The sequence below is a fragment of the Ostreococcus lucimarinus genome, chromosome 7, assembly GCF_000092065.1.
Source record: "Ostreococcus lucimarinus CCE9901 chromosome 7, complete sequence".
Taxonomy (NCBI): Eukaryota; Viridiplantae; Chlorophyta; class Mamiellophyceae; order Mamiellales; family Bathycoccaceae; genus Ostreococcus; species Ostreococcus sp. 'lucimarinus'.
Genome location: NC_009361.1, coordinates 282,908 through 306,057, shown reverse-complemented (window position 1 = coordinate 306,057; position 23,150 = coordinate 282,908). Strand labels below are relative to the sequence as shown.

Below are 23,150 nucleotides of genomic sequence, written 5' to 3'. Positions count from 1 at the left end.
GCAGCCGAGTCTTTCGCGCAGTCTTTCGCGCCCGCCGCTGAACTCTTGAGCAGCGCGCAGGGCACGTTGGCGCCACTCGAACGCGCGACGCACGTGAGCGAGGAAGATTTGGAAACCCTCAAAGTCGTTGACGAGCTTCGCAACTTCTTCAGCGGCAGTGATGGAGGGACGGACAAGAAGGAAGAAGCCAACGCCTTAACTCCGCCGGAGATTGATATGGAGCTCGTGCAAGAGCTCGTCGACCTTGCTCCGGAACTCGCCCCTGGTGCGCAGGCGGCGGCGTTGCGATTGGGCTCGGTATTATTCGACCAAGCAGCATATCGAGTCGCGCGCGCGACTCGATCAGATTAGAGCAGCATTTTATATTCATGAATTCTTTTTTACACCCGGAGTCTCATTCATCCGCTAAACTAAGTTGATGCAGTTGGACGCCGTTTCGCGCCCCCGCGTCTCGGCCCCAACGCCCAAGTCTGGGCTCTTGCCCCATACCCGCGAGAATAAACCGACCACTACTCGCGACCTGAATCGAGTTCACAAAGCCTCGAGCGGGTACGCAGTCGAGCGGCACGAGAGGTTCGCCCTCGTGAGACGTCTTCCACAAACGCATCGCGCCGTCACCGGCGCCCGAGGCGGCGAGATCCGTGCCTTTGGCGACGTGAACGGCACTGACCCAAGAAGCCATCTCGCCCACACCTCCATCATCGCTCGCGCTCATCCCACATGCCGCCTGCGCGGCGTCCCGTTGAGCCATCGCCCGGTCGGCGTCGGCATCGCTAAAACCTTTCGGCGCAACAATCTCTCTGAAACCGTGCACGTTTTCCCACGTCTGCGCCGCGCGCTTACGTTGCGTATTCCAAATCGCCACCGTGCCGTCTTGAGAGCCGGTGATCCAGTGGTCGTGCGCGGTAAAAGCACAACTCTCAGCCGGCCCGCCGCCCTCCGGCGGACGAAGCACCAGTTGAGAATCTTCGGGCACCTTCCAGAATCTCGTCGATCGATCCGCGCCGACGGTGACGAGACGCTCGCGACGCTGCGTGTCCAAGCCGATGCACCGATCTTGATGCCCGAAAAGCGTGTCCACGTAAGCCATGTCATCCAAAGACCAGACCTTCACCGTGCGATCCTCCGCGCACGAGAACAACTGTCCGGTGCCGTGGCGGAAACCGAGCCCCGTGATCGCCCCTCTGTGTCCCGCGAAAGCGGTGATGTGCGTCATGCTCCGTGTGTCCCACACGTGGACGCGTTTATCCGCACCACCGGTCACGAGAAGATTTCTCTCCCCGCTCACCGCGCAGCACGACACGACGTGCGCGCCGCACTTCGGCGGCGCCTGCGGCCCGCCGCCGCCTTGCGTCGGGTCCACCACCGCCTCGGGAGTCCTCGGAAACTTCGTTCGCTTCTCGGTCTCGATATCCCAGCCAAATATAGATCCATCCTTCGACACGCTGTACGCCGTTCGATCATCCTCCGCGAGCGCCACGCCCGTCACCGCGCGTTTATGTCCCCGCCACAGCCTCGCCGGCGCCCTCGTCGCCGTCGTCCGATCCGCGATCGACGCCCGCTGATGTCCCGACTTCCGCTGCGCGTCCTCCATCAACCGCGCCGCCAACCGCGTGTGCGAGTCCAAATTCTTCCCCTCCTCCTCCCCGTCGTCCTCGTCCGTGTCCTCCGCCGCCTGTTCCTCTCGCAACCGCTCCAGGTACGCCTTCGCCAACCGCACCCGTTTCTCCTGCGCCGTCTCCCTCGCCGCCGCCGCCGCCTCGCGCTGCTCGGAATCGCTCGCGTTTTCGTTCGCCTCCATCTCCTCCCGTCGCGCGCGCGCGAGTCCGTTCCGGTCGTCGCCGTCGCCGTCGCCGTCGCCGTCGTCCGCGAAATCGCCCTCGCGCGCGTTCGCGCCGTCGTCGTCGTCGTCGTCGCGCGCTTCATCGCGCGTCGCGCGCGCGCGGCGCTTCGGCGTCGTCGCCGCGCCGCGCCTCGGCGCGCGCTTCATCGCGCGTCGCGTCGTCGCGCCGTCGCGCGCGTCCGTCGCGCCGTCGGCGGCGGCGCCGACGCCGCGAACGCGCACTCGCGCGCGGCGCCAATATCGGACCGTCGGAGTTTGTATGGGCAAACAGTGAGCCTAGCACACTTTGTACCATCGGCACCGCGCGGTCGATCGTCGGCACAGCGCGCCCGGCGACGACGCCGACGCGCGTCGACGCGCCGAGCGACGCGACGCGTCGCGAGGCCCTGCGCGCGCGACCGCGCGACGCGGAGACGACCGGCGAGGGCGCGCGCGAGGGACGCGCGCGCGAGGACGCGCGAGGCGCGATCGGTCGCGCGACCGAAGGACGCGACGCGGGACGAGGCGCGAGACGTGCGGCGCGAGACGTGCGGCGACGATGACGCGATTGCGAGCGAGCGAGTACGGGGATTACGACGCGATGGTGAGCGCGCTGTTGAAGCACGAGTTTCTGCCCGAGGAGGAGGTCATGACGCTGTGCGATCGAGCGCGCGGGTTGTTGGCGGAGGAGAGCAACGTGCAGCTCGTGCGAGCGCCGGTGACGGTGGTGGGGGACATACACGGACAGTTTCACGACATGATGGAGATGTTCAAGATGGGAGGGCTGGCGCCCGATACGAATTATCTGTTTTTGGGGGATTACGTCGATCGCGGGTACTACTCGGTGGAGACGGTGACGTTGGTCGTCGCGCTCAAGGTGAGGTATCCGGATCGGGTGACGATCATTCGTGGGAATCACGAGTCGAGACAGATCACGCAGGTGTACGGGTTCTACGACGAGTGCATGCGGAAGTACGGACACGCGGGAATTTGGAAGGCGTTTACAGATCTCTTTGATTTCATGCCTCTGTCGGCGGTGATCGAGAATAAGATATTCTGCCCGCACGGTGGCTTGTCGCCGTCGATCGACACGCTGGATGACGTGCGTAAGATCGATCGGTTCGCGGAAGTTCCGCACGAAGGACCGGTGTGTGATTTGGTGTGGAGCGATCCCGACGATCGCGCCGGGTGGGGGATGAGCCCGCGAGGCGCCGGGTACACGTTCGGGCAGGATATCACGGAGCAGTTCAACCACAACAACGGTCTGAAGCTCATCGCGCGCGCGCATCAATTGGTGATGGAAGGGTACCTTTGGCACCACGACCAGTCGTTAGTGACGATTTTCAGCGCCCCGAATTACTGCTACAGGTGCGGTAACCAAGCGAGCATCATGGAGGTGGACGACAATTTGGGAACGTCTTTCCTTCAGTTCGATCCCGCGCCCAGGCGAGGCGAGGAGCAGCAGGCGGCGAAGCGGTGTCCGGACTATTTCCTGTGAGTGTTCGTGGTGTACAACTTCTTAGATTTACGATTACTAGAATACAGCGAAGAGGATCCAAAACCATCCGTCGCGTCGCGTCGCGTCCCGTCGCGCGAAGAACGCTCGCCTTCGTTCGCACTCACGCGCGCGACACCGTCGACGCGAGCTCCGACGCGAGCGCCGCGAGATTTTAGCGGCACTTCGGAATCGACGCACCGTCTATTCCACGGCGCGCGCCGTCGCGTCGACGCGTCGCCTCGACCGCGCTCGTGGCGGCGGCGGCTGCGCGCGCGTTCGACCGCCCATCGTCTCGCGCGACGCGTCCCGCGCGCCGACGCGCGGTCGAGCCGTGCGAAACGATCGTTCACGCGCGTGATCGCGCCGAGCGTCGCGCCGATCGCGCGCGAGCGTCGCCGCGAGCGCCATGACGGTTGATTTCCTCCAGCGAAAGCGAAGCAAGCGCGAGGCGAAGAAAGCGCGCGCGCTCTCGCGCAAAGACGCGGACGGGAATCGAATCCGAACGAAGCGAGGGGTGAAACGACAGCTGCGCGGGATGTGCTCGAGCGCACCGCCGCTGCCGCCCGCACTGCAGGAAGAGGACGAGAAGCGAACGGCGGCGGAGCGGAGCGCGAAGCGCAAGGCGGAGCGAGAGCGGTTAGCGGCGAAGGCGCTGAGGAAAAAGCTGAAAGCGAAGGCGCGCGGGGAAGAGGTGGAAGAAGATGACGCGGATGGAACAGAAACGAACGGCGACGGCGTGAGTGCGGACGATGTTCCGGATTATTTCATGGATGCGATGAAGAGCATCGGGCATCGTCGCACGACGCCGGTGCAAAGACAATGTTGGCCGCCGGCGTGCGCGGGTAGCGATGTTTTAGCCATCGCGCCACCTGGAAGCGGGAAAACGTTAGGGTTTTTATTACCCGCCATCGAAGCCGCGCTGAAAGATCACAGAGAAAATCCAAACGTGGGAAAGAAACGGCCCGGGGCGCCGGCGGTGCTCGTCGTCGCCCCGACGCGGGAACTGACTTTGCAAATATCTGGCGTCTGCAACAAACTGAAGAAAGCTGTGCCGGTACGTGCGGTCGCCGTGTACGGTGGAGCGTCTCAGGAGGAGCAGGAAGAGGCCTTGGCTCAGCATACGTCGCAAGCTTTACTCGTCATCGGCACCCCGGGGCGATTGCTCGCCGTTCTCGAATCAGGCGCCCTGCAGTTGGATAGATGCGCGATGCTCGTTTTAGACGAAGCCGATCGCATGCTCGCCCTCGGTTTTGAAGAGCAGCTCTCTACGATTCGCGAAGCGCTGCCTGACAAAGACAGCGGCCGCCAAACTTTGTTGTTCAGCGCCACGTTTCCAAAGGCGGTGCGCGCCATCGGCAAGACGTGGCTCCGCAAAGGCTTTGAGACGGTGAAGATTGATTCAGAGAAGGCGACAGTGCCAAAAGACGACGACGACGTCAACGTTCACATGGCGATCGTGGAGCAGACGGTACACGTGTGCGCCGAGCACAAAAAAAGTCGCAAGTTGATGAAGTACATCACAAAGCTTCGCGCCGAAGACGGGCGCGCTCGTAGCCGAGTCCTCGTCTTCGCCAATCGCATCAAAACGGTGCAGTTCATCGCGGATTTGTGCAAGAGACACAATGAAAAAGTGAGCACGCTTCACGGAACGATGAAGCAAAACAGACGAGATCAGGCGTTGAAAGATTTCAAAGCGGGGAAGACTCCGGTGTTAATCGCCACGGATGTCGCCGGTCGCGGCTTGGACATCGCGGGACTAGAGTACGTGGTGAATTGGGATTTTCCAGGAAGCATAGAACAATATCGCCATCGTGTCGGGCGTGCTGGACGACAAGGCAAGAAAGGCGCCGCGCTCTCGTTCTTCACGCGCAAGTTTACACCGCTCGCGAGTGATTTGGTCAAGCTGCTCGAGAAGGATGGCCATTTTGTCGATCCCAACTTGCGAGTGTTGGCCAAAGTCGCCGAAGCGCTGCCGAAACCAAGCGCCAAGAGCGTCACGAACGCCGATCGCTACGATGACTCGCCCGCGGACGAGCACGGCGAGCTCGAACGCGACGACGACGACGACGATGACGCGACCGCGTCGGCGGCGAGAGACGGCGGCGAACGCAAACACGCCGACGACGTGCGAGGGAGCGATGATGAAGGCGACGAAGGCATCGCCGACGCGCCGCAGCGAGAGCGTGAATCGAAATCATCGTGGTGGAACAACGACAAAGGGGGGCGCGGTCGCGTTTTTAAGACGAAGAAAGGCGACGTCGTCGCGACGAAGCGAAAAGTCACCGTCGGTCCTGGCGACGATGAGTTACAGAAGCGCAAAAAAGAGCGGCTAGAATGAATGAATCAATAATACACCTAGAAATACGCTTCACATGCGGAACCACTGACGCGCAAGCCCGATGGTCTCCGAACCGACCTCGCTCGCTGCGAACGCGAACATGAGCGCTAGCGTGAGCGCACCGCCCGGAAGCACCGGATCTAATACCGGCAAGCACCCCACTGGGTCGTTCTCGAGCGCACACTCGTCTCGCATTTGCCTGTGTCTATACACCATCGCGGGTGGAATCATACCGAACACGACTAAAACCCCGAAAGCGCCCGCGCTGTCGAGCGCGGCTAGGAAGACGCCCGGGCACGCGAGCGCGAAAATCACGGGAGGCACGAGCGCCAAGGCCCACGGCCGCGGATCGTGAATATCAGTCGTCTTCATGCCGTCCGCGAGGAAATCCGCGAGACCCCATCCGAATCCCAAGAAAGACGTCGATACGGCGAAGAATTCGAACCCACGAACGAGCGCCGCCGTCAACGGCGAAGACGCTTGCAGAGCGCCGATAGGGTCGACATCGATCGCCCCCGCGTCGACGCTTCCGAGCACGGCGGCGTCCCACAAGATGAACATCAACGCCGGTATCGCCGTGCCCGCGAGCACGGCCGTCGTGGCGCGCTTCCTGTCGCCCTCCAACGAAGTCGCCACGACTGGAACGACTTGGTGATACACGAACGCCACGGCGACGATTGGAATCGTCGCCGGCGCCGCGCTCCAATCCGACACGGCGAGCAGATTATCCACTGAAGTCGTTTCGCTCCTCGCGGCGAGCAGCAACAGCGGTACAAACGTCCCGACGACGCCCGCGAAGAGCGCCGAGTTGAACCGTTCGATTTTCGCCGGCGAGGCGAGGTACAAAAATGTCGACATCGCCGTCGCGTACGCCACCGACGCCGCGTTCGCCCCTCCTGGCACCTGCGGCCAAATCTCAACCGCGAGCTCCCCGACCTTTTGCACGTACGCCACGAGTAACGCGTAGTGGATGAACGCGAACGACGCCGTCGCCGCGTTTACGCCGGCGTCGCCGAGCGTCCTTCGACACATCGCATTCACCGACACCCCGCCGCCCCGTCCGAGCTCGCACATCGTCCCGAGGTTTACTTCCAGCACGCACAGCCCGGTCGCGGCGAAGAAGACCCAGCAGGCGACGATGACGACCGTGCTCGGCACGAAGCCCGCGTCGCGCAAGACGAGCGGTAGCGCGAGCATGCCCGCGCCGAGCGTCGTCCCCGCGACGAGCGCCACGGACGCGCCGAGCGATCCGGCGCGGCGTCGCAACCCATCGTCGCCGCGCTCGACGTTGCTCCACAGCCGATCGTCGCCGTCGCCCGCTGACCGCTGACCGCCGTCGCCGTCGCCCGCGGTCAGCGGCACGAGGCGCCGGTGACGTAACGACTTTGGCTCGAGCTCGCGCCGCCGCGCGCGCCGCCGCGCGGTCGCGCGCGTCGCCGTCGTCGCGCGCGTCGCGCGCGTCGATGCGCGAAGCGTCGCGCGCGTCGACGCGCGGGCGAGCATGGCGCGCGCGCGCGCGCGTGTGCGGCGCGACGCCGTCGTCGCGGCGAAGCTTCGCGAAGACGGGCGCTCGCGCGTCGACGAATCGAACATCTATCGAGGCCGCCCGAGACATCGCGCGCGCGCAAACAATGCGTGTGTTTTACAAATTACACCGCGCCTCCCCCGTCAAGCGCTCGTGGTCGTCCATGATCTCCGCCAGTAGCGCGCGGACGTTTGTCTCGTAATTTTTCGGCACCGCGCACGCGAACACGCACGGCTCCCATTCGAGTTCGTCGTACACGTCCACGATCTCCATCACCTCCGCCGAGCTCATCCCGCTCAAAAACATCATCCTCGGCACCCCGAGCGCGAGTTTAGCCGCGCTCGCGTCCTCTCGCGGAAGCCGCTCCAACGCGCGTCCGAGCGGCGCGTCGAGCGTCGCCTCTTCGCACGCCGTCGCGCGCACGAAATCCGCGCCGATCTCGTCCAGCGTCTCGCGCCATCGCGCGACCTCGCTCTCGGTGAACCCGACGAGCAGCGCGGCCTCCGGTCCGAACCGCCCGTCGGCGACGCCTCCCGGGGCGTCGCTCGCCGTCGCGTCGATGGGGGCAAAGTTCGTCTCTTCCTCGACGCCCGCGCGCGTCGTCGTTCGCCGCGCGCGTCGCGCGCGCGTCGCCGTCGCGCGCGCCGTCGCCGTCGCGCGCGCGCGCGCGATCGCCGTCGCGCGCATCGCCGTCGCCGCCGCGCCGCCGAGTCGCGACGCGGCGCGACGCCGATGCGTCCATAAATCCGCGACGGCGTCGAACGTCGTAGAGCGCCCCCAGAAACGCCCATGTGTGCGACGACGCGTCGGTCCGTATGCGCAAACAGTCCGCGGGGCGAGACGCCCGCGACCGGGCGCGACCGCGGGACGACGGCGACGCGGGCGACGCGCGGCACTCGACGACGCGCCACCGCGACGCGCGAGACTCAGACGCGCGAGACTTAAACTCGCGCCGAACGCGAGCGCGGAGACGCGAGCACGCACGATCTCAGACGCGCGAACGCGCGCGCGACGCGAACGATGATGGCGATGACGGCGATGACGGCGACGCCCGCGATGGGGGCGAACCGCGCGATGCGAATGCGCGCGAAGGCGAGCGTCGAGCGCAACGGCGCGAAGATTTCCTTGACGACGCGCGCGGTGAAGCGCGACGTGCGCGTGGAGGGTGAGCATCGAGCGACGCGACGACGAAGGATGGGACGGGCGGGCGGGCGAAAAACCTAAAACCTGTGGGGATAGGGCGCGAGACGCGACGACGAGGCGCGAGGAGGCGGCGAGGCGCGAACGCGCGCGCGAAGGGCGGTGCGCGAGTGGCGTGATAAAGTTGTGTGTACTGACGGCGCGTTTGTTTCATCCCTCGCAGCGACGGCGGAGAGCTCGATCAACCAAATCGGTTTCAACACGCCCCCGTCCGCGGGCGCCGCCCCGAAGTGGGACGCCATCATCGAAGTCGGCGGCTCGCAGCAGTTTGTTTCCGAAGGGCGCTTCTACGAGTGCCACTCGTTGAAGGGCGTCGAGCCGGGCTCGAAGATTGCGTTCGAACGCGTGCTCGGAACGCACGACGGGAACGCGCCGAACTGGGGCCACCCGTACGTGAAGGGCGCGCGCGTCGAGGCGACGGTGTTGGAGAACTTTGACGCGAAGAAGGTGATCGTTTTCAAGTACAGACCGAAGAAGCACTATCGCAAGAAGAACGGTCATCGCCAATCCATGACTCGTTTCCTCGTCACCAAGGTTGTCAAGGCGTAAGCCGAGACGCCGACGAGGGACGCAGATTCTTTGGGGGGTGGAGCGACGACGCGAGCGCGGGTTCGAACGAGCCCGCGCTCGTCCAGCGTCGCTCGGTTAATCTGATAATTAAATAGTCTATCGCGGCGCGGTGTGTACGTTGAACTCGATTCGTTTCGCTAGGAAATGTCTCTTGTTATGTCACTGGAAAAGCAAAACACGAACGTCTCGTCTCGCCTCGCCTCGCGTCACACCGCGTCATGACGACATCCGCGCCTCGTCTCGCCGCGTCGCTCTGCGAGCGGCGAGCGTCGACGCCGGCGTCGACGTCGTCGCGCGTGCCCGCGCGAACGCGCCGCGGCGCGCCGCCGCGCGCCGGTTTCGGCGCGGCGGTCCCCACCGCGCGCTCGGCGGCGGTTTTAGACAAGCACGTCCCCATCGACCGCTACGCGGACGGTTTGCGGCAGCTGCACGCCTCCCCCGACGTCTTCGTCGTCGATGACTTTCTGAGCGCCGACGCGTGCGCGGACATAATCGCTCGGGCGAAGGCGAAAGGGGACATGACGCAGAGCCCGGTGGTGTACGCCGGGTGGACGAACGACGTCGAGGCGTGGACGTCCACGGTGTCCAGTGGACCCGCGGTTTGGATCGGAGCGCTCGCGATGTTGATAGGATCGGCCGCGTTCGGGCAGTCCGGCCTGGGGTTGCTCGGCGAGGGCGTGGTCGGGTACTTGGGCGCCGTCGGCGCGGCGTACGCGGCGTCTCTGGCGTACGTGAAAGATAAGGAGCGAGAGCTCGGGGATTTGCGAACGAGCACGAGCACGGCGTTGGACGGCTCTGGGGTCGGTGAGCGTGAGTTGATACGAGCGACGGAGAGATTGCTTCCGGGGACGTCGTGGACGACGTACGAGGCGCCGACGGTGATTCGGTACGAGCGAGGCCAGAAGCTGGCGCCGCACTTCGACGCCAATCGCGGCGCGGCGGTGGAGGACGCCAATCGCGGCGGGCAGACTTTAGTGACCTTGCTCGTCTACTTGAACGACGTTGATGAGGTGCGCGGTGGCGGTCAGACCGTGTTCGGGCGGTTGGGTGACCTCGCCGTGCGACCGGCGAAAGGACGCGCCTTGGTGTTCTTTCCGGCGAACGCCGACGGCGAGTTCGACGACCGCGTCGAGCACGAGGGCACGGAAGCGAACGAAGAGAAATGGATCGTGCGCATATGGGTGCACCAAAACGAGGTCGGAGGACCCCCGAGCGGTTTGCCAGACGACTGGAACGATGAACGGGGAGTCGTCGCTCCGTGAAGTGTACGAGGTGCTCATCGCGCCGCAGCTGCACGCTCGATGCGCCGAAGTCTTGGCCGCGTGCACGTCGATTCGACGAACAGGATGTGTGGCGGAACTCCGGATGTTTGCCTTGGCCGACGAGTCTCGCCGAAAACGCGAGATCGATCGGCGTCCGCGCACCGTGACGGAGGCGCTCCATAGCCCACCATCCCGCCTAGTAGCCCACCGGCGCCTCATAGCCCACCATCCCGCCTTGTAATGTACATACAACACTCGTTGTTTTTGATGCAAAAGATTTCCCGACGGGGTTATCGCTTTTCCCGACCCAAAAAGCCAAAAAGTTATCGCTTTTCCCGACGGGGAATCGAACCCCGATCTCCACGGCGCTGTGTTCACGTTTTCTCACGTTTTCTCGTCTCACGTCGTTCGACGTGACGCCTTTGACAGCGTGGCATACTAAACCATTATACTATCGGGAACACTCATTCGTTGCAGGAGTCACCGCCGGCGTTGAATCCGGCTGAAATTCATCGGGTTGTCTCCAACCCGTATACATGCAAATTCGCCCGATAGCGCTCGCCCCCAGCCGAGGTCTCCACGCGGCGCTAATGTTACGGGTGCTCTGATCGCGCATCGCGTGATTCTCGCGCATCGCGTGCGATCTAGGCTTTAATTCGTGCATATTACTGCACTTTTCGCAATTCGCGTGTGAATCGCGTCCGCGCTAAAATCGAACTGCAATCGCGATCGAGGTGCGTGAGTATTATCCACACGCCGACCTCGCGCCGGGACCTCGCGCCCGGAATCGCGCGCGCCGCACACGTCGACTCGGTCGCGACCTCGCGACGCCTCGCGCACCAACCAGCCAACCAGTCATGCACGCGCGCGCGTCTTCGCTCCGCGCGTCGTCGACGCCGAACGCGGCGGGACGGATGACGACCGCGAGGAAGGGATCTTCCGGAAGACGCGCGGCGACGCCGACGCGCCGCGGTGGGCGCGCCGTCGTCGCGCGCGCGGCGTCGTCGCAACAAAACGTGATGCCGGCGAACGCGGAAAACAAACCGGTCGCCATCGTCACGGGCTCGTCCTCGGGACTCGGGCTGTACACGGCGAAGGCGCTGATCAAGAATGGATACTTCGTCGTCAACGCGGTGCGCTCGCCGGAGAAGATGCAGGTCAAGGCGAACGAGCTGGGGCTGGACGAGTCGTCGTACGCGATCATGTACCTCGAACTCGGTGACTTGCAGTCGGTGCGCGATTTCGCGACCGAGTTCCGACGATCCAAGTACGTGAAGAACTTTCAAGCGCTGGTGTGCAACGCGGCGCTGTATCTCCCGAACGCCACGGTGCCGTCGTACACCAAGGATGGGTTCGAGGAGTGCGTGGGGGTGAATCATCTCGGTCACCACTTGTTGTCTTTGCTCTTGCTCGACGATCTCGCGGAAGCGCCGGACGCGAACATGAAGCGTTTGATCATCGTCGGGTCGGTGACGGGCAACACGAACACGCTCGCCGGTCAAGTGCCGCCGCGCGCGGGTCTCGGCGACATGTCGGGCTTGAGAAACGGCTTCAAGAATAGCGACCGTAACCAAGGCGCGTTGATCGACGGCACTCGCTTCATCGGCGCCAAGGCGTACAAGGATTCCAAGCTGTGCAACATGCTCGACATCAAGGCGTTCGCCGAGCGTTTCGGCGAATCCACGGGGATCAAGTTCAGCACGATGTACCCGGGATGCATCGCGGATTCCAACTTGTTCCGCAACCACACCGCGTTCTTCCGCTGGTTCTTCCCGATTCTTCAAAAGAACGTCACCAAGGGTTACGTCAGCGAGGAAGAAGCCGGCGAACGCCTCGCCTCCATCGTGTACGATCCGCGATACAGCGAGCAAGGCGCGTACTGGGCCTGGAAGGGTGGTGGCGACCAGCTTTGGGACAACTACAACAACAACAACGACGACACGCGCACGATTGCGTTCAACAACAAGCCGTCGAAGGAAGGCAGAGACATGGCCAAGGCGAACGAAGTGTTTGATATTTCCACCGAGCTCGTCGGCTACAAGCCCACCGCGCTCGACGGCTTCGCCAAGTCTTTCGATCGCATCCTCTCCGGCGCCGGGAAGAAGTAAACGAGCCGCGATCCCGCGAGATTACCGCGGCAAGTTGGCTTTTCCTGCGTCCGTTTCGACGACGCAATATTTTTCACGATTCGCGCCTTCCATCCTGTACAAACAACTTCCGGCGCGAGACGACGGCGTCGCGACGGACGCGACGCCGCCCTCTCCCAAAACCATCCATTCGCACGAGCACACATTAATGCGAGTTTAATAAGCGAACGAGAGACGGAACGAATGAAATTCATCGCGATAGATATCACTACAACGCGCGCGCGCGCGCGAACCAGTCATCAGGAAGCGCGAGCGTTGCTCGCCGTGCGCCCGCTCGCAGACGACCGCGAATGCGGCGTCTGTCGCGATTCGCTCGCCGTCGGCGAACTCGCGCAGCTTCCTTGCTCTCACACTTTTCACGCCGATTGTCTCCTTCCGTGGATGCGAGTGTCGCACCAGTGTCCTCTCTGCCGTGAAGTCAACTACGAGTCCGGCGTCTCGCACGCCCTGGCGTGCGTGCGCGTCTTGACCGGGCGCGAGCGCGATTTGCGCGAGCCGCGCGAAATTTCGGTCCCCCGCGACGCGCGCGTTCTCCGCCACGCGTCGTTGGCGTCGCAGAAACTTTTTCACGTGCGTCTTCTTCGTCATGCCTCCATGTGACGTTTCGTCTCGGCGTCTCGACCTCGTGACGCGCGCCTCGGACGCGCGCGAGGGCACCTCGGCACTCTGCGACGCGCGCGCGACTCGGCGCGGTCGTCGCGGAAGCGTCGCGAAAGAAGAAAAAAGGTCGAACATCGAACCGCGCGTCGTTCGAGCGCCGCGCCGCGGCGCGCGCGACGCGCGGACGCGCGAGACGGGGCGCGTTGAAACGGCGTTTCTCGGCGCCGGATCCCGCCTCGGGCGGCGCCTCGGGCGTCGCGCGCGCGACTAGCAAGACACGAAAACGAAGGAAAGAAAGCGGGTACGAATTCTTTTGAATCGATGTGCGCGGCGATGGACGCGCGCGCGCGCGTTCGCGCGACGACTCGCGCGATCGTCATCTCCGAGACGGGCCGCGCAGACTGACCCTCGCGCAGAGGCCGACGCCAGAAGACACCCGAAACAAGGCGGCGATAGCGTACAAACTATCGCTCGCCTGCGGCAGGTTAACCCAGGGTTGACCCAGCCGCAGTACTACACCCCACGCGAAGGAGGGACAGCTCGCTCGCGCGATCTCGCCGAACGACCTAAAGCCCTCGAAAGTAGCGATTGTAGTACCAGTCATCAGGAAAAGACAACCTCTCGATTCTTCTTGTCCTTTTTCGACTTTTTTGAAGGATTCTTCTTCGATTCCGCCTCTACCTCCTCGGCCTCGACGCCCGCATCCTCGCTCGCGTCGCCGTCGACACCATCGCCGTCGTCACGACCACCGGCGACGAAATCATCGTCTAAATCATCCCCCCCCAACCGTCGTTTCTCCCCCGTCTTCGCCTTCGTCGTCTTCGCCCCCGCGAACGGTTTCGAGCATCCCGCCGCGAAGTGTCCCCGCTCCCCGCACCGAATGCACGTGTCTCCCTTGTGCGGGCAATCCTTCACCAAGTGATCCTTCGCCTTGCATATCTTACACTCACCTCCGTTCACGTACACCCCGCGCTCGTTCCTCGGGCAGCTCTTGCTCAGGTGTCCCGTCTCGCCGCACACGAAGCACTTCGCGTGCGCGTAATTCGTCCACGCCGCCGCGCAGTCTCGCGCCGCGTGATCGCTCGCGCCGCAGTTATAGCACGATTTCTCCCCTCGCCGCATCGTCGCGCTCCCGCCCTTGGCCACGCGGCAGTCCCGCAGCGTGTGTCCGACGCCTCGACACCCGAAGCACGTGACTTTGCTCCTCCAGATGCCCCCGTTCGACGACGGCGCGCGCGCGTCGCCGCGTCCGCGTCCGCCGCGTCCGCCGCGCGCGCCGCGCGCGCCGCGTCCGCCGCGTCCGCCGCGCTGCGGGCGCATCGTCGCGTCGTCGCGTCGGTGAGTGCCGCCGCCGCCGCCGCAGTGCGCCGCGCGCGATGACGACGCTCGACGCGCTCGTCGCGACGTGCGCGCGACACCTGCGGCGCGCGGGCGCGGCGAAGCGACTCGAGGCGTCGCCGCGCGCGGTCGAGGAGATCGCGCGCGCGGTGTGCGCGGTGTCGATGGATGACGTGGGATTGCGCGCGCTGCGCGCGTTCTCGCGGCGCGCCGAGGCGCGGGACGCGCGGGACGCGCGCGAGCGCGACGGCGAGGCGTCGACGACGTCGACGCCGCGGGCGACGTCGACGCCGCAGGCGACGGTGACGTACCTGCGGTTGCACGCGGAGGAGGACTTCACCGTCGGCGCGTTCGTCTTCGAGCGCGGACAGACGATACCGCTGCACAACCATCCGGGAATGACGGTGCTCATGCGGTGCCTGTTCGGGGAGACGCGCGTGAAGGCGTACGATTTGATCGACGACGCGCCGAGGTTGTCGACGCGCGACGCGCACGCCGCGCGGGGGGGGGAACACGAAGCGCGCGATTGCGTCGACGAGGTGATGTCGGCGGCGAACGGCGCGCGAGGGGCGACGAGAATTTTGTATCCGAGGAGGGCGAACGTGCACACGCTGTCGGCGCTGTCGGCGTGCGCGGTGCTCGAGGTGCAAACGCCGCCGTACAGAGTGGGACAGGGACGGGATTGTCATTATTTCGAGTTGGTGCGCGACGGCGCGAAAACGGGGCAGAATTCGATTCTGCGGGAAACCGCGCCGCCTCCCGACTTCGTCTGTGGGACGTTTCGCGACGATGAAGATGACGACGTAGAGTTAGAGTAGCAAACGGGTATCTAGAATGAATTGAATTGAATGTAAAATGAATGTGTTTCGAGTCTCAGCGAAGAAACTCGATTTCATACTCTCTGTCGAGGATGACTATGGGAACCTGAACGTATTTCGGCGCCGTCTTTCCTCGCCACCCGTTTGGGAAAGCGGACACGAGTTCGGCGAGAAATATTTGCGTCATGACCGTCGCGAGAGAGATCCCAGGACACTGGTGCTGGCCCATGCCGCCCGGATAATACGTTTCCGAAGAGACGTCGTTTTGCTTCGCTTCGTGCGTCCCTGGAACGAAACGTTCAGGCTTGAACGCGTCCGGGTCGGGGAAGTTGGCTTCGTCGCGAAATGGAATGCGTGGGTCTGCGGTCAAAACGTAACCGGCGGGTACGTCGAACGAGGCGAATTTGCGAGGCGACGGGTTCACTCTCAAGCCGCCCGCCGTCTGCGGCATGACTCTAAGCGACTCCTTCGCCACCGCGGACGTGTACTGCATGGACATGATGTCCGCCAAAGTACCGATGCGACGACAACCGTTTTCATCGTCGCAGCACACCCGCTCGAACTCGCGCAAAACGGCTCGCCGCGCGTCGTCGTGCTCGCCCAGCAAAACGCATGCGTGTCCCATGAGAGCGGCGGCTTCGATGTACGAACCCCAGACCATTAACACGCACGTCGTCGCGATGCGATCGTCGCTGAACACTTCGTCGAACTCGTCCACGGCTTGCGAGTATTGCTTGTAAAAGAAGTACTCTGGGCGATCGAGTTCGCCGCGCGCTTTGACGCCTCTGTAATGCGCCTCGACGTACGACGTCAAATCCTCCAGCGCCAGTTTTCCAGCCTTAAACTCCGACGACCATTTTCCGAGCGAAAGTAATCCTCCGTTGTACGCTTTCATCGCGTCTTTGTACTTTGCCTCGGGCACGTGACCGAGGAAGAGCTCAAACAACAAATCGAGCGCGAAATCCACGCACTCCGCGCCCGGCCTGAACGACGACGTCTCCTTCCCAGATCGCCGCGCTACGTCTTCCACAAACTCCCTCGTCCTTTCCCCGATCGCCGGCGCGTAACTCTCCAGCGCCGCGCGTCCCAGCACCTTGCCGAAATTCGCGCGCGTCGCCGCGTGTCTGCTCCCCGTCATGCGCAGCGCCCCGTACTCGGTGTGCAATTCGCGAAACGTCTCCGGCAGCGCCTCGTCCGCGGGGAGCTCGCCTTCAAATTTCAAAAACTCTCGAACCGCCTCTCGGCTTCCGAACACGATCGCCGGCTTGAAAAACAAAGCCGTCTTAAAAATCGGTCCGTACCGCTCGACGCGCCGTCGCACGAAGCCGTTCGAGTCCGCGAGGTACTCCAGCGTCTCGCGCACGCCGAGCGCGCCCACGCGTCCCGGCGGCAGCGTCGCCCCTCGCTCGCCCCTCGCCAGCGTCCCGATCGCCTGTCCGAGATCGAACGCGTCCGCGGACGTCGCGCGTCCCGAAGCGCCGTCGACGTCGGACGTCGCGCGTCCCGAAGCGCCGTCGACGTCGGACGTCGCGCGTCCCGAAGCGCGCCGCCGCGCCGCCGATTCGCGCGCCGCACCGCCGACGCGCGCGCGCCGCGTCGCCGCGCGCGCGTCGTGCGACGCCGCCGCGCGCGCCGTCGCGCGCGACGCCATCGCGCGGCGTCGACGAATGTCGTCCATCGCGTCGTCGCGTCATCGCGTCACGCGTCGACGCGATGGACGACGACGCCTGGCTCGCGCGGTGCGACGGCGTCATGCGACGCGCGGGCGTGGACGAGGAGGTGCGCGAGTACGTCGCGAGCGCGCTGCGAGAGGCGACGCTCGAGGCGGCGGACGAGGGACGCGCGGTGACGACGGAGGCGCTGATGGAGCTCGTGCAGCCGGTGCTGGAGGAAAACATGGACGACGGCGACGTTCGAGCGATGTGCGCGCGAGACGACGGGACGGCGGCGACGATGGCGAACGCGACGTCGACGAGGGAGGACGTCGGGACGTCGGAGGGGTTGATTTTGGACCTGAGAGGGATCATCCTGGCGTACGCGGCCAAGGTGCTGCTGCGGCCGACGAACTTGTCGTTGACGCGAGGGGCGCGATACGGCGTCGTCGGGCATAACGGCGCGGGAAAGACGACGCTGTTGACGCGAATCGCGGCGGGCGATATCGCGGGGTTTCCGACCGGGATCAAGTGCGTGTTCGTTCGACACGAGGTGCTGGTGACGCTGAGCGCGTCGGTGGTCAAGTTCATGGCGGATGAGGCGAACGAGTTCGGGGGGGCGGACGCGAGCGCGATCGACTCGAGCCTGCGGTCGGTCGGATTTGACGACGATATGATGAAAAAGAGCGTGGCTGAACTGTCTGGCGGTTGGAGGATGCGATTGTCCATCGCGAGAGCGATGTTGCAGCGAGCGGATTTGTTGCTCCTCGACGAGCCGACGAATCACTTGGACGTCAGCGCCGTGGAATGGCTGGCAAATTACTTAGTCGCGTTGGAAGGGACGACTGTGATGTGCGTGTCGCACGACTACGAGTTTTTGCGAAAGATTTCTACGCACATTATTCAATTCGATAAGCAGCAGCTCTCGACGTTTGACGGCGGCTTCGATGGGTTTCGGGCGCAGCGCCCCAATTTGGTGCTCCCACGAATGAAAAAGGACATGGTGGACCAAATCGTGGCGACTTCGAACGAAAGTGGAGTTATCGTCGACTCTGGGCAGAACGAATCGAACGGTCGTCGTCGCGCGGCGAGCGAGGCGAACAGGTTAGAAAACACCGCCGGGTTAGTCACCGCCATTCGAGGCGTCGACACGTCATCGGCACTGGCCGGAGGATCATCGAGGATGAGCTCAGCGCGCGCCGCGCGTGAGCAACCTAGTTCGGCGGCAATCGTGTTCCCCGATCCCGGGCCACTGGATGGCATCAAGAGCAAGACGCAAGTCGTCGCGCGTCTTGAGGACCTGAGTTTCGCGTACCCAAACAATCAAGTCTTGAGCGGCGTGTACACTCGAATGTATCTCAGCAGTCGCGTCGCCGTCGTCGGTGCGAACGGCGCGGGTAAGACGACACTCATGAAAAATATCGTCGGTGAGCTCGAGCCGACGGGTGGCTCTATCTGGAAGCACCATAACCTGCGCATCGCTTACATTGCGCAGCACTCGATGCACCACTTGCAAGCGCACCTTGACATGTCGCCCAAGGAGTACATCCAAACTCGTTTTTACCAAGGCCGAGATAAGGAATTAGCAAAAATGTCCACAATGTCACTCACGGATGATGAAAAAGTAGAGCAGCAGTCGCGTGGAAGCGTGTGCGAGATCCTCGGGCGCGCCGTCAAGGGAGGCGAGCTGTGTTATGAGGTGAAAAAAGTCGGCGACAGAGTGGGCGTCACGCACTGGGAACCAAAACGATTCCTCAAAGTGTCTTACGTCGTGAAGATGTGCAAAAATTACGACGAAATGATGAAAGCCATACAAAGTGGGATGGACATACGTCCTCTGACAAGTGGCGAGGTTTATTCTCATTTGCGCGATTTTGGCATATCGCAAGAGCTCGCCGACGGGAAAATTAAGCGCATGTCTGGCGGTCAGAAGTCCAGACTCGTGCTCGCGGCCGCGATGTGGACGAAGCCGCATATTATTGCATTGGATGAGCCGACAAACTACTTAGATAACGAAACGTTAGCAGCCCTGACTGCGGCGCTTAGGCGTTTCAAGGGAGGCGTGTTGACAATCAGCCACAACGCATCCTTTGTGGGAGACGTGTGCTCAGATACCTGGCGTGTATATCAAGGCAAGGTGACCTCGAGCGAGGATGAAGCTCGCGGTGTCGGTGCAAGTCGAAAAGGTGGCGCGCGACGTCGGCGTGGGGAAAAGAACGGCACCAGCGTAGATGAGTCCGGAGACGCGACGAAGACGGACGGCAAAATCGTCGAGGGTGACGTCGATCGAAGCGTCTCAGGTGTGCTCGTCTCACGTAAAACCGCACTAGACTTACGATTTGAGCAAGTTTCTATGTCCGTGAACGGTAACGAGCTCATCAAGGATTGCGTGATGGAGCTCAACGTCGGACGGCGCTACGGTTTATTAGGCCCGAATGGGTGCGGCAAGTCCATGCTTCTGGAAGCCATAGCGAAGCGCGAACTAGAAGTACCCGCACACGTTGACATATATCATCTGCGCGAAGAAGCTGAACCGAGTGAGCGAAGCGCGCTCGAGGCTGTTGTGGACCATATACGCGAAGAAGTTTCGCGCCTGCAAGCCATCGAGAGCGAAATTCTCACGACGAACGGGCCCGGCGACGAGCGCCTTCAGGGAATATACGAGCGTTTAGAGGAACTCGATCCGGTTAAATTTGAAACTACGGCGGCGGAGCTTCTCCACAATTTGGGATTCGATAAAGTCATGATGAATCGCGAAACAAAGGCGCTGTCTGGTGGTTGGCGAATGCGCGTCTCTCTCGCGCGCGCTCTTTTGGCGTCGCCGGCGTTACTTTTACTCGACGAGCCGACGAATCACTTAGATTTGAGCGCGTGCGTGTGGCTCGAAGATCATCTGTCAAAATATAAGAAGTGCCTGGTCGTGATTTCGCACTCGCAAGACTTCCTCAACGGTGTGTGCTCGCACGTCATCAGAGTCACAAACAAGACTTTGAAGTACTACACGGGCGACTTCGATACGTTTCGCGCCACGCTCGCGGCGGAAGAGGTTATTCAGCAGAAGCAGTACGAAAAAGAGCAAGCGGATATCAAACATCTGAAAGAATTCATCGCGTCTTGCGGTACCTACGCGGATAAGATGAAACAGGCGAACTCGAAACAAAAGATTCTGGACAAGATGGAAGCCGCCGGGTTGACGCCGTCGCCGACGGCGGAGAGAACTTTCGAATTCACGTTCCCAGATTGTGCCAAGCTCGCACCGCCAGTACTTCCGTTTAAGAACGTTTCCTTCCGATATCACACGGCGGATCCTTCGCTCGGTATGCTTTTAGAAAACCTGGAGTTCGGAGTGGATTGCGATTCTCGAATCGCGCTCGTCGGCCCAAACGGTGCGGGTAAGTCGACAATTCTCAAGCTCATGACGGGTGATATCGAAGCGAGCGAAGGCGAAGTCGCGCGACACCACCACCTCAGCATCGGGCGGTACCATCAGCACAGCGTCGATGTGCTGGACCCGCGCGCGTCGCCTTTGGATTTCTTCTCTGGGACGTATTATGACATGCGAAAACCGACGGACGAGTGGCGGTCGTATTTGGGCAAGTTCGGCATCAGCGGGCGTTTACAAACCAATCCCATCGCCGCGCTTTCGGATGGACAGAAATCACGTTTGGTATTCGCCATGATTTGTCTCGGTAACCCAAACATGCTTCTTCTCGACGAGCCGACGAATCACTTGGATCACGATTGCATCGACTCTCTCGCAGACGCCATCAACAAGTACAAAGGCGGTCTAGTACTCGTTAGTCACGACTTTAGATTGATCGATAAGGTGGCGAAAGAGATATGGGTGTGTGAAAACAAAAAGGTGTCCGTGTGGAAAGACTCCATTCGTTCATATAAAAAAACGTTAGAAAAGGCGTCGATTAAATAGCAAGTGAACGCGTGTTGAAATTTCATTCTAGAACTACTAGCGTACAGTACCGCCATCATCGTCATCATCGTCGACTCCCCCCCGCGCTGTTGGCCGCGATCGCCGCCGTCGCTCCTAAGATCGCCAGTCCCGCCGCCGCGATCGCCCCCGCGCCGACCAATCCGTCCCTCGCCAACGCTTCTTCGCTGGCCTCGCGCAACGCCGCCGCCTGTCGACATTCTGGGTCACACTTCAGCGCCGCAAACGCCGCTTCGCGCGCGCGCTCGTAATCCCTCATCCCGTAATACGCCACGCTTCGCAAGTAATGCCCATCTCTGACCTCCATCGCGTCGCCGAATTCGACTCGCCACCTCGCCTCGAGCGTCGTCTCCGCGTTCGCCCCGTTGCTCGCGCCGCGCTCGAGCATTTGCGTCCCTCGTCTCAGCTGATCCTCGACGCCGCTGTGGCACAGCGCCCACACCATGTTGAATCGCGCGCGCCGCACCTCGGCGTCGGTCGCGCGGTCGGCGTCGCGAACTACGACGTCTTTCGAGCGCGCCAAGATTCGCCCGTACTCGGCGATGGTCTCTGAGACGAACGCGACGTCGCATTGCGGGAGATCGAGCGCGCGCGGGGACGCGCCGGTGACGGCGCGCTCCACGGTGTTCGCGACGTCGCGCAGGAAGTCCATCGGAGGGCGCCGCGCGGCGTAATGCGGGGCGATGGCGGTGCTGGATTCATTCGCGGCGGCGCGGCGGGCTCGGGACTCGCCCGCGGAAGCTCTTCTCAATCGTTTCGCGTTCGGTTGTGTTGCTACATGTAACTAAAATATGGATATTTGTTTCAGATCGTAAACCACGTGGCTCGATCTCAAGGCTCGGCGGCGAGGAGCGCGGCGGATTCGGGGACGGCGTCCCGGCGCGCTCGGCGGCGATGAGCGACCGCGGCGACGAGGACGGCGATCGAGGCCAGAGCGGCGGCCGCGGCGACGACGTTTTCGGTGTGCGTCGTCAGGTGCGACGAAGCGGCGTCGCCTAGGCGAGCTTTTCGCGCGCGGTGTGCGTGACCGTGGGCTCGGTGCGCGCGGCGCTGCGCGACGCCGATGCGCGCCTCGTCCTCAACGTCATCGTCGCCCAAGCCCGGATTGAGCGTCTCGTTTCTATAGTACGTTTGCTTTTGGACTGATCCCTTCACACACGGAGCGTCAGTCGACGTCGCATCGCCAGCCTTCGTGACGACCGGGTAGACGGATTCAAAGAGAAGACCGCAAGTGCCGAACTTGTGTTCGCCGATGCGACCGCGCTCGAGCCTGAAGAATCCTTCGTCGCCCCACTCTGGGCCGTAAGAGTTTTTAATTTCCCAGTATTTGACCCCGTCGTCCGTCGTGCCCCACCCAACGACAAGTGCGGCGTGATTGATGGACTCAATACCACGACCAAGTGGCTTACAGTCATCCAACATGATGACGCCGCTGCCGTATGCCTGCAGTTTGTTTGCGTTGATGCCAACGGCGACGGGACCTCGCTCGAAGATCGCACGATAAAGCGGTTCTTCGCCGGCAACTTGCGCTAAATCACACATAGCCGGCGTATCGTAAACTTTTTTGACGGACGCGTCGCACTTGGCATCCGGAGCGTCGTCTCGGTCACCTGGTACTTTCGCGTTGTAATCCGCCTTGGAGCTGATACCGCCGTATTGCCCGATCCATTCGTACGCGGTGTACATGTTCCCGGTCGAACACCCGTGATCAACAGCATCGCATGCCATGAGCTGCTTCACGCTTAACGCCGGGGCGTCGTCGCCCTTGTTTATGATTGCGATTCGGCTCGCGATGGAATCCGCGGTGACAAACGCCCAGCACGACGCGCACAAGTCCTCTTGATCGTGCACCACACCGACGACGTTTCCGTATCCATCTGGCGGCGTGCGCCACGAAAAGGCGGCCGGAATCGATGGGTCCGCATCACCCAACGGTCCACTATCGTCGACTTCTCCGTGGTCTTCGACATGTCCACGCAGCCGGTTTCGCTCGCGCCTTTGAGTGCGGTCGCGCGCGCGCTGCGAATGCTTCCGTGCCACAGCGATCTCCGCGGGCGACTTCAACGCCGCCGCCTCGTAGCCCACGCGCGCGGACGTCGAGCTAACCTCATCTTCCGAGTTCCCCAGCATCGTTTCACCAAACTGTCGCCTCGGTTTATACGTCAACACCCTCGCGGCGAATTCTTCCTCCGTGAGATCGCTAAACTTCGTCTCTTTCAACTGAAACTTGTGCGCCGAATCCGCGTTGTGCGCCTCGTATCGCACCATATTCGCGTAGTAGACTTTCTGTCTGCGCAACGACGCGGCGCACGCCGCCTCGCTCGCGTCGGCATCGCAGTAATTCTTCGCATACTTTTCAACGTAGCGTTGAAACTCGCGCTCGTGGCGCAGCCCCGGGATGATTTTGCGCGGGTCGTTCGGCGCCGCGCGCGCC

The 23,150-nt window shown here is 62.6% G+C and overlaps 15 protein-coding genes across 15 annotated transcripts; 8 read left to right on the top strand and 7 right to left on the bottom strand.

Moving 5' to 3' along the window:
• Positions 1-427: 427 nt before the first annotated feature.
• OSTLU_3069 (predicted protein) lies at positions 428-1,741 on the bottom strand (the record flags this gene model as incomplete). Its single annotated transcript, XM_001418630.1, has 2 exons — positions 428-693; positions 781-1,741. Coding segments are annotated over 2 exons (1,227 nt in total), but the record flags the coding sequence as incomplete, so codon positions are not given.
• Positions 1,742-2,171: 430 nt separating this feature from the next.
• OSTLU_32588 (predicted protein) lies at positions 2,172-3,361 on the top strand. Its single transcript, XM_001418861.1, has one exon. It carries the CDS (start codon positions 2,382-2,384, stop codon positions 3,318-3,320), a length of 939 nt encoding a protein of 312 aa, XP_001418898.1. The 5' UTR covers positions 2,172-2,381; the 3' UTR covers positions 3,321-3,361.
• Positions 3,362-4,074: 713 nt separating this feature from the next.
• Positions 4,075-5,262, top strand: OSTLU_2814 (predicted protein; the record flags this gene model as incomplete). The annotated part of the gene is made up of 1 exon (XM_001418860.1): positions 4,075-5,262. A coding segment is annotated over one exon (1,188 nt), but the record flags the coding sequence as incomplete, so codon positions are not given.
• A 456-nt stretch (positions 5,263-5,718) lies between these two features.
• OSTLU_10137 (HAAAP family transporter: tyrosine/tryptophan) lies at positions 5,719-6,960 on the bottom strand (the record flags this gene model as incomplete). Its single annotated transcript, XM_001418629.1, has 1 exon — positions 5,719-6,960. A coding segment is annotated over one exon (1,242 nt), but the record flags the coding sequence as incomplete, so codon positions are not given.
• A 340-nt stretch (positions 6,961-7,300) lies between these two features.
• OSTLU_32585 (predicted protein) lies at positions 7,301-7,870 on the bottom strand (the record flags this gene model as incomplete). Its single annotated transcript, XM_001418628.1, has 1 exon — positions 7,301-7,870. One exon carries the CDS (start codon positions 7,868-7,870, stop codon positions 7,301-7,303), a length of 570 nt encoding a protein of 189 aa, XP_001418665.1.
• Positions 7,871-8,620: 750 nt separating this feature from the next.
• On the top strand, positions 8,621-8,932 carry OSTLU_35695 (predicted protein; the record flags this gene model as incomplete). The annotated part of the gene is made up of 1 exon (XM_001418859.1): positions 8,621-8,932. A coding segment is annotated over one exon (312 nt), but the record flags the coding sequence as incomplete, so codon positions are not given.
• A 133-nt stretch (positions 8,933-9,065) lies between these two features.
• On the top strand, positions 9,066-10,447 carry OSTLU_24784 (predicted protein). The gene has a single exon (XM_001418858.1). It carries the CDS (start codon positions 9,172-9,174, stop codon positions 10,213-10,215), a length of 1,044 nt encoding a protein of 347 aa, XP_001418895.1. The 5' UTR covers positions 9,066-9,171; the 3' UTR covers positions 10,216-10,447.
• An 820-nt stretch (positions 10,448-11,267) lies between these two features.
• On the top strand, positions 11,268-12,251 carry OSTLU_4180 (predicted protein; the record flags this gene model as incomplete). The annotated part of the gene is made up of 1 exon (XM_001418857.1): positions 11,268-12,251. A coding segment is annotated over one exon (984 nt), but the record flags the coding sequence as incomplete, so codon positions are not given.
• Positions 12,252-13,799: 1,548 nt separating this feature from the next.
• OSTLU_8500 (predicted protein) lies at positions 13,800-14,258 on the bottom strand (the record flags this gene model as incomplete). Its single annotated transcript, XM_001418627.1, has 1 exon — positions 13,800-14,258. A coding segment is annotated over one exon (459 nt), but the record flags the coding sequence as incomplete, so codon positions are not given.
• A 206-nt stretch (positions 14,259-14,464) lies between these two features.
• Positions 14,465-15,118, top strand: OSTLU_32579 (predicted protein; the record flags this gene model as incomplete). The annotated part of the gene is made up of 1 exon (XM_001418856.1): positions 14,465-15,118. One exon carries the CDS (start codon positions 14,465-14,467, stop codon positions 15,116-15,118), a length of 654 nt encoding a protein of 217 aa, XP_001418893.1.
• A 55-nt stretch (positions 15,119-15,173) lies between these two features.
• OSTLU_87742 (predicted protein) lies at positions 15,174-16,769 on the bottom strand (the record flags this gene model as incomplete). The annotated part of the gene is made up of 1 exon (XM_001418626.1): positions 15,174-16,769. The coding sequence occupies one exon, from the start codon at positions 16,767-16,769 to the stop codon at positions 15,174-15,176; it is 1,596 nt and encodes a 531-aa protein (XP_001418663.1).
• A 302-nt stretch (positions 16,770-17,071) lies between these two features.
• On the top strand, positions 17,072-18,862 carry OSTLU_35279 (predicted protein; the record flags this gene model as incomplete). The annotated part of the gene is made up of 2 exons (XM_001418855.1): positions 17,072-17,773; positions 17,981-18,862. Coding segments are annotated over 2 exons (1,584 nt in total), but the record flags the coding sequence as incomplete, so codon positions are not given.
• Positions 18,863-19,123: 261 nt separating this feature from the next.
• OSTLU_16090 (predicted protein) lies at positions 19,124-20,698 on the top strand (the record flags this gene model as incomplete). The annotated part of the gene is made up of 1 exon (XM_001418854.1): positions 19,124-20,698. One exon carries the CDS (start codon positions 19,124-19,126, stop codon positions 20,696-20,698), a length of 1,575 nt encoding a protein of 524 aa, XP_001418891.1.
• Positions 20,699-20,762: 64 nt separating this feature from the next.
• OSTLU_32576 (predicted protein) lies at positions 20,763-21,368 on the bottom strand (the record flags this gene model as incomplete). Its single annotated transcript, XM_001418625.1, has 1 exon — positions 20,763-21,368. One exon carries the CDS (start codon positions 21,366-21,368, stop codon positions 20,763-20,765), a length of 606 nt encoding a protein of 201 aa, XP_001418662.1.
• A 179-nt stretch (positions 21,369-21,547) lies between these two features.
• OSTLU_16088 (predicted protein) lies at positions 21,548-22,984 on the bottom strand (the record flags this gene model as incomplete). The annotated part of the gene is made up of 1 exon (XM_001418624.1): positions 21,548-22,984. One exon carries the CDS (start codon positions 22,982-22,984, stop codon positions 21,548-21,550), a length of 1,437 nt encoding a protein of 478 aa, XP_001418661.1.
• Between the last annotated feature and the right edge of the window lie 166 nt (positions 22,985-23,150).

Bases quoted from the DNA above. Each gene is read 5' to 3' on its own strand.
- OSTLU_32588 (XM_001418861.1), top strand. From the start codon at position 2,382: ATGACGCGATTGCGAGCGAGCGAGTACGGGGATTACGACGCGATGGTG.
- OSTLU_24784 (XM_001418858.1), top strand. From the start codon at position 9,172: ATGACGACATCCGCGCCTCGTCTCGCCGCGTCGCTCTGCGAGCGGCGA.